The sequence below is a fragment of the Sinocyclocheilus anshuiensis genome, unplaced genomic scaffold (assembly GCF_001515605.1).
Source record: "Sinocyclocheilus anshuiensis isolate Anshui unplaced genomic scaffold, SAMN03320099.WGS_v1.1 scaffold1546, whole genome shotgun sequence".
NCBI classification, from domain to species: Eukaryota; Metazoa; Chordata; class Actinopteri; order Cypriniformes; family Cyprinidae; genus Sinocyclocheilus; species Sinocyclocheilus anshuiensis.
In genome coordinates, this window is record NW_015547737.1 from 595,463 (window position 1) to 604,268 (window position 8,806).

Consider the following 8,806-nt stretch of genomic DNA (forward strand, 5'->3'; position numbering starts at 1 on the left):
TGAACATTTGGGCGGTGTTATGCAAATCTTCCCACAGAGTGACATAGACATGTGGGGGCGTGTTAGAAGAGCCGTTTTAGGTAGGTGTGGCTGACTCTGAACTTTTATAAAGAATATCTCTTTGGATTTGAGACTTTAGTCTTTGCAACTTTACAGATCTTCCTGCCCAACTCAATCCGAGCAGCCTTACCCATCTTCAAGAAACGACTAAAAACACATCTGTGCCACCTTTATTTGACCCTCTAACTATAGCACTTTCTATTCTAATTCTACTTTATATTTATCTTTTTTTTTATAAAAAAAAAAAACGAGCTTTTTAAAAATTCTATCTACTTGTTTTTCATTGTGTGTGTGTGTATATATGTGTGTATAATATATATATATATATATATACACCTTGCTACGTGTACTGTGTTAGGCTAACCGAGACTTGTCATTTGCACTTATATATTGTTTTTCTTTTGTTAGTTTTGACTGCTTTTATTGTCCTCATTTGTAAGTTGCTTTGGATAAAAGCGTCTGCTAAATGACTAAATGTAAATGTCTTTAGTGTTAACTTAGTGGCTTGATAAAATCTCTTTAAGCAATAATAATGAGTCTTGATTTAGCAAAACTATAAATTCGGCTACCCTCAGGACCAAATGATTTCCCTGAGTTTCTGCCAGTGCCATTGTTCAGTTCAGTGATTTGCATTGCTGGAAAACGGACTTTGTTACGATAAAAGTTCCCACCAGCAGAAGATATCATGCTCTTTTGTTTGTGGATGGAACATGAAGGAAAGGAAGCAAAGGTTGAGTTCAGTCCTGTGGAAAAAAACAATGGAGTTCGACTAGAGGACAGTGGGAAAAAAACTCCTGCAGGAGGAAAAGACGGGCGACTGGCGGAGAGATAAAATAGCTTTAAGTATTGTCACTTGTCCTGCTGGCTATGGAAAGCAATTAAACTGATCACTGAGAAATACAATAAATATAGGTTTCAGGGCCTTAAAACAACAACTCACCTTAGGTCTCATTAACTTTCTAGAGTGACAACTTAAAGGAACAGTTCACCCAAAAATAAAACATTGCTTGAAATGTACTCATTCTTAGACCATCAAAGATGTATAGGTCCAAATGATGTCACTTCCTATGCGTCACATTTTATGGAATATTCAATAGTAGGAATAAGTCATAAACATTTTTAGACAATGAATATAGTAATGATATCAACTCAATTAAATCCACTTGGGTAGAATTAGGTTCACCTACATTAATTCTCACTTAATATTCTGTTTTAATACTGAATGAATAGACAGTTTGATGTGCATTTATACATGGTATTTTCTTTAATGCCATCTGGTCATTTCAACTGTAATAAATAAAGACTGCCACAACAGTGAGAGGGGGCGGGGCTTCTCACAGTGACTGGCAGCACTGTGTCAGTCAGTGCCTCAACCGTTCAATCAAGGAGCGGCAGCAATTCCATCATCCAATCAGCATATAAACAAATCACAGCATAGTAAACAGCCATTCATTCTCTCTTACTGGCTGAAAAGAAAGCAGAATCAGTTCTATAGGAACTACATGCAAAATTCAGGCTGTAGTTTTACTCACTTTTGTACTAACCCTAATTGCGTTACCATACGAACATCGCGTCCTGATGATCTGCGAAGCTCTGCTTGTTACACAATGCCCGTCAATTAAAGCATTCAAATGCAACCTGATCTTTTCAAGGGCTTCTTCAAAATTCTAAACAGAACGTTCTAGAAGGTCCTCAAGAGTCCTTCATGATGTGCTCCTGATAAAAGTCAAACATCGCTAAATATTCTCTATTTCTATGCTCACATACAAACAAACATACACTCGTACAAACCACACTTAGTGTCTTGGCCGTACAGCCCATAATAGTCTTCATGTGGATGATTACGAGAAAACAAAAAGAGTCAGGACATCAGTCAGGCCACAGCCTCTTCTCAGTCACACAGCCGGAGCATCTTGCGGCTCGTTTGCCGGGATTCCACATACACGCATCAAGCCCTCCCAAACACAAGGGGGCGCTACACAGCAAGCGTGTACGGGATCCAACGGGTGGGAGTAAAATGAGGGGGGACAGATTCTTCGCATGAGGTCACCGACGGCATCAAACTTCACAGATGACTACCGGAAAATCGACATGGATACAAGGGTGATCCAACTTGATGATTCCCTATGGAAAAATTCACAATAAAATGCTTGTGATAATAATTTAACGATTAAATCATGCATCAAATGTTCGCAAAACACTATGATGCTGACTAACCTGAGGTATGAGATTCTTGTGGATTCGTTTTAGTTTGGCTTTCTTGCGGCCATTTTTTGTCACTACTGTTTCTTCGTAAAACTCGTGGGCAAGGTCACCGTCCTCATCGAAGTACAAAGAGCTTCAAAACATGGATACAAGTTAGAAAACATAAATAAGCAATGTTTAATACCTTTTCATGAGTCTAAAGGCCTGTTCACACCAACAACGATAACTACATTAGCATCCACACCAACACACAATAACGTTTTCTTTATTATAATTGCATGCTGTGGTTTTGTCATCTGCCGCTTTAAATGGTTGAGATCTTAAAAGCAGGATTGACTCTGATTGGCTGTCAAAGTTTTTAATGGTTCATTAGCTGGAAAAAAAAAACTTGTTCTGACAGTGATTCCAACAATGTTGTTCCTCTGTGCCGTTATGGTGTTGCATAGAAGTTAACAATTATTAAAACTTTAGAGTTGTAGTTATCGTTATTGCTCTTGGTCATTTTTTTTGCATTCCACTGCGCAGATTTTCAATAATTTTTCTATGCAAGCATGCTAAAGACGTTTACATGGAATGTTTATATAACGAAATGTATATAATTTCTTGCATAGTAAATTTTTTGCATATAAATGCATGTTTCATTACTAGGTCGCTTCATTTTTATTTTTAAAGAAAACATGTAATAAAAATTAAAGATTCGGAGACAAATAATTATTTTCCCATATAAATATTACCCAACGATGGCATTACAACACAGTGTATTCTACAGGAAAATTAATGTATATTTTTTTATTGTTTTGCATAAATGTTTGACAAACTTTTTTTTTTTCAAAAAGCAGATTAAATCATTCAAAATTGGTTGTGCATATCAGTTGTCAAACACTTAAACATAAATCAGTTGACCTCTAATAAAAAATCTGTATTTTCTTAATTACGTTTTAAAGATTTACAAATAAGAGGAGTAAACCTGAACACCCGGTCAAGGTTTATTTTGAAATAATGTATCAGTGTACTTAATTTTTTACTTAACACCAAAGGTTCAGTTTCCTCAATGACTCTCAACAGTTTGAAAACGTTACTTTCCAAATCTGCAGTGAAACTCAAGTATGTTTGTTGTTCAGATCATCTGTTTCTTGATGCCAGTGTAAGTGGCACAGTAGTCCAGTTATGCGGTCTGAAATGAAGTCACATGCCAGGAGCTGTGGTTATATTTACCTCCTCCTGGTAAACACGAAAGGCGTCGTGTTTCGGATGCTTCGCACCCGGGCCAGGCTCTGCTCTTGGCCGTCTTTCACAGGTTCATCTCCGCCCCCTGAACCTGAGAACGGCCAGTAGCCTTTACCTTTAGACCCGCTGCCGCCCATCATGGGCTGCAGAACATTCTCCTCCTGCTCGGGTCACACTCGGACGGCTGTACAGCTCTGGAAGAAACAATAAACTGTTATTGAACTCATAGTGTTAAATATTGACATATTTGATCTGATAATGTCAGTCATGATGAAATATGGCTACTCTTTATGACATGGGAAACCTGGGATCTCTGCTTTCCCACTCACACATATTATTAAAGGGAAATCTCTCAAGTTGCTTTAGGTTCTTATTAATTAGACACTGAATAATATTTTATGTAACAAACTGTCACCTCAGCATTAACATATAGCACATGTAGCATCTTAAAACGACAGATTGTGTTTGACAGCCAAATAATTTAGCAAAAACAAGACTGAAATTTTGTATATTACATTAATAAAAATTTGTATAAAAGTTGCTAATAAATAACTAAATAGTATAAATCGATGTAGCTTTCATGCTAATACTGCTAACATCATCATAATGTCCTACAGCGTTTGTGTCTGTAACATACGGTTATTCATATTTATAATGATGACACTTACTTGAATGAAGTCTCCTGGTGTTAAATGAAGCAGAGCAGCGGAAATAATGCGAATTAACGCCGGTTTGAACTGATTTATTGAGTGTGTAAAGTCACTCACAAGCGAACCGCTGCAGCTCAGACTGGGAAGCAAGACACACTCAGCCGCTCCTACTGAAACCGGAAATTACATGGTAGCGCTTCGGTGAGGACAATGGATAGAATAAAAGTCCAGGTATTTTATATAATAAAAGTATTTTTTTCCCCCAGTCAAATTTTATTTATTATTGTCATGTTATTTCATTTGGGTGTCGCTTGATCTTTCTTTTTTAAAAGCCATTATTTAATCAAAATTAAAGAGTTTGAGACGATCTATTTTTCCGTATGATAAGCACCCAACATTGGAATTACAACACTATGTATCCTACACAGAAATGTATACTGTCCACATAAATCATATACTGTGTGTGCACATACATTTTTTATTTAATTTTTCAAAAGTCAATAATAAGTCAAAAAATAATAAAAAATGGTTGGGCATATCAGTTATCAAACAATTTATCACAAATAATTTTTTCATCAAAAATGATTGCTTTCTTAATTACATGGTCGCACTGTGAAGTATTCAACAGCGGACATTTTTTTCAAATAGAAAATGTCTTGAAAACTAAACGATTTCCCTTTCCATTTATGCAACAAAAGTGCTACTTTCCATGCTTAAAGTTTTGTTATTATTATTAAATGTAATTAATTAAATTTATATATTTAATGGTTCTTGCACACAACAAAAACAGTCATTTTAAAGGGGAAAAATATTTTATTTAATTGACAACAAATATTCAATATATACATGGGTGCTTCAATATCTGACAAGTATTGCATCACTAAATAGTGTTATTTTAATACAGACATTAAAATAAACCCTTTTTTCCCTATTACAAGTTTAAATGGTACTGAAAATACTCTTTAATCTGCATTGACATATGCATTCACCACAAAGCAATAATCTGCGGCTCGCACAGAAACGACGTCACGCCACAACTGGATCTACAGCTACGACTGCAGCATTTCTTCCAGTGTAACGTCACACTCCTCTCACGCTTAAACACACGCTAATCCTCTCGCTCTCGCTCTCTCACTGCTCTTACAACCCTTCTCATGTCCACTGCAGGACAAAGGGTTCTTCCACACACTCTTTGGATTCAAACAGTAACAAGCTGTGTACGAGCATCCTCAGTATGTTTCCTTTCGTTTCTGAGGTATGAGAAGCAGCTTGTTTCAGCCCGGCGTGCCGAAGTTCTTCAGAGCCTCTTTCATCTTGTCTCTGGCCAGAGCGTAGCGCCGCACGATCTGCCGCACGTGATCCTCCTCCTCCCGCTGCAGGATGCGCAGGAAGTTCTGAAGTTCAGGAAAACTGAACGCATCCCACTGCCAGAAGAAACAACATATTGGTCATTCCTCAAATGTGCGTATATCCCTTTAAAAATGAGTTTGTGTATTTAAATTTGTATTATTTCTGGTGAACAGGTAAAGATGGTGAGTTCCTGTCAGAAGACTGTTTACTCACATTGACTTCCCCGGTTTCATTCTCTTTAAGGACTAAACTGAGGACCTTCTCGTTGGGTCCAGCACACAGACGCAGGAAAAGCGGACGCTCATCATCTGCTATCTTCCTTAAGTACACTAGAAAGAGAAAGGCAACATGATATTTATTATTTGTTTACAATGTATTTATTGTTTATTATAAGAATCGATGTAGATGTCAAAAGCTACGAATGGTCTGCACACCTTGGTTCTGTCGTTCGCTGCGTTCAAACAGTGAGAACTTGGCCGGATTGTCCACCACAGTGAATTTCTTCAGCAGGGCTTCGATGACCTCTCTGGCCCGTGTGCTGGAGCTGATGTGCAGGTGTTTGACCGTGTCTCTGGGCAGGTAGAATGAGGTGCGACGCTTCAGTGCTTTGTCTTCCCGACACACTCCATCCCGTCCCGAGGAGGAGGACGTGATCTGTGGAGGAGGGAGAGACACGGGCCGGGCCAGCTTAAACTGGACCTTTATGAAGCCAGTGTAAGATCCATCACGGTTCTGATGGGGAGGACCAGAAAACATTTTTACAGTTACTCTCTGAAATTTGATACTTACGGCAAATACCACAAATAAATATACATAATATAATTATACACATAATATTAGATTAATTTATATCATTGCACTTATGTATTATTATTATGTGTTAAAGTTATTATAATACAAAGACCAAATAAAAATATACATATATATACAGTATATATATATACACAAAATAATATAATGTATAATAATATATTATGTATTATTTCGTTTTATTATAATGCAAAAACCACTAAATAAATATTTTTATGAATTTATAAACAATATAATATGTAAATTATGTATTACTATTTTTTTTTAATAAATTATATATTTTATATAACAAACAGTATTCTATATCACATAATTACTTTATATTTAAATAAAATAAAACAATTTTATTTTGTAGAAAATATATGGATATATAAAGGATATAATTGATAATATCACATTTTTTATTAATTCTATTTTATACATTTTGTTATTATATAAATTAATAGATTATATATTTATATAACAATTTCTAGATTAATATATGCTTACATTATATGATATTTAAATAAACTTATTCATCTAATTTTATTTGTTAGAATATATAAATATCATTTTGATAATATATGACAGTTTTGAATTAAAGTGAAAGTGACGTGACATGTGGCCAAGTATGGTGTCCCATACTCGGAATTTGCCAGTCCTTAACAAACGGCAAAAAAACAGTATGATATATTTACATATTTAACACTGACAGGTTTCCTTACCAGAACCATGAAGAGGTTACTGTTGACCTGAGCGTTGTATTCTTTCACTTTCTGTTGTATTTCACTGACAGACAGCTCCTGCTTTCTCCAGTCCACTAGCTCATCCTGTAGGACAAGAGGACAGGACAGTGTGTGATACATCACATGACCACAAGAGGGAGGAAAAGAAACCTCGAGAGAGACTCCGATTGGCTGATGTATTCCTCAAGCTATATAACAAACAGAGAAGATGTGGGATAACTTGATCAGTTGTCCTAAACACTGATATTTATGGGTTTTCCTGAGATACAAACCAATAAGGATCAGATTTTGAAGAACTCTGACAAAAATGTCTGACTTTTATACAACTATATTGAACAACAATAGCTGGTTGTGCTTGTACAGCAGCACAATCGCACTCTGAGGCATAAAGTGGGTTTGAAATCGTCTTTCAGATCCAGCTGGATGCCTTTACCCACAACTCACAGAGAAAACAACCCTCCCTCATCCAGAAATAGCAGACAGGAAGTGGGAACGAACACACACACACACACACACACACACACACACATATTCATGTCGACTCTAAATGCTTCTGAACGTGTCTGAAGAATTCACAGATTTTCAGTCAGTCCATTAACTTCACAAGTACGAAACCTTCCTAAATTTGTGGGGGAAAAAATATGTTTCCTATCCTTGAGATCCCTAAAGATTTGCATATTGCAATACTATTAGGGCTGGGCGATATAGCTAAAACATTTATCAACGATATAATGTTTCATATCGTTCAGTATCGATAATTATTGACATTTTATCACTTTTTTTTAAAACAAAGAGCAATAGAAAAAAATCTGAAAAAAAAAAAACAATTTATTGAGACAAACAACAAATATTTTTTGTTTTAACAATCAAACACAAAATAAAAATTAAACAAATATCTAATTTCTAATGTTTTATATGCAGATTAAATAGGTCTTAAGGAAACTTTTGTATTGTCTCCTGAGGCCACAGGAGGGCGCAATGAGCAAAATAATGCAGCGCATTTCTCATAGCACGTGTGCGCTATATTGAACATTTTTTTCTATCGTTATCGAAGACGGTGTACCGTCGATAAATATCGATACCGTTTTATCACCCAGACCTAATTACTATTCATTAAGCCAGCAATTTTATTTTAAGTAACTTTATGATATATTAAGTATTTATTATATTAAATGCGATTACTAATTAACCAGTTATTATTAAATTATTTTTAAGTTTAATTCATATGGTGCTATTTACTTCTGTTGCACAATACATATTGCTCTTTTTTTAAACTGTATTGTGAAAAGTACCATATAAACTGAAATAATTAAATGTTAATTTAAGTAGCTATTAAATATGTATTAAAATAAATATATAATAAACACTTAATATATAATAAATAAACTACTGTTTTTAATCTAAAAATTAATGCCTATTTTAAAAATAATTATAATGTTTATAAATTATGAATGCAAAAGACAAACTCCACTAATGATGTACATTCAGTGATGTCACATAAATAAAAATAAACCTGGTCCACTTTTATCTTTGAATACAATGGCTTCATGAATAGTAATGAAGGTTTAATTAAGATTCAAGTCTTTAAACTGATTATGAGCTATAAAGAGACATGAACAGACTGCAGTGATGCTTTGATTGGTTAATCACCTTAAGAGCTACTCAGCATGGCATCATCTAAAGAGGACCTATACACACATACACATACACACACGTATACACACATACATACACACACACACACACACACACATATACACACACATGCATACACACACA

At 35.2% G+C, this 8,806-nt stretch overlaps 2 protein-coding genes across 2 annotated transcripts in view; both read right to left on the bottom strand.

Moving 5' to 3' along the window:
* Positions 1-1,274: 1,274 nt before the first annotated feature.
* Positions 1,275-4,338, bottom strand: tusc2b (tumor suppressor 2, mitochondrial calcium regulator b). Its single transcript, XM_016507362.1, has 4 exons — positions 4,161-4,338; positions 3,481-3,686; positions 2,278-2,398; positions 1,275-2,184 (listed from the first exon to the last, which is right to left on the bottom strand). Exons 2-4 carry the CDS (start codon positions 3,630-3,632, stop codon positions 2,119-2,121), a joined length of 339 nt encoding a protein of 112 aa, XP_016362848.1. The 5' UTR covers positions 3,633-3,686; positions 4,161-4,338; the 3' UTR covers positions 1,275-2,118.
* Positions 4,339-4,953: 615 nt separating this feature from the next.
* LOC107704437 (ras association domain-containing protein 1-like) overlaps positions 4,954-8,806 on the bottom strand; it is a 9,973-nt gene continuing 6,120 nt past the window's right edge. Inside the window, exons 4-7 of the mRNA XM_016507361.1 lie at positions 7,007-7,111; positions 5,927-6,224; positions 5,706-5,821; positions 4,954-5,566 (exon numbers count right to left, since the gene is read on the bottom strand). Coding sequence (XP_016362847.1) covers positions 5,417-5,566; positions 5,706-5,821; positions 5,927-6,224; positions 7,007-7,111 — 669 coding nt within the window. The 3' untranslated portion in view covers positions 4,954-5,416. The remainder of the gene's footprint in view (positions 5,567-5,705; positions 5,822-5,926; positions 6,225-7,006; positions 7,112-8,806) is intronic.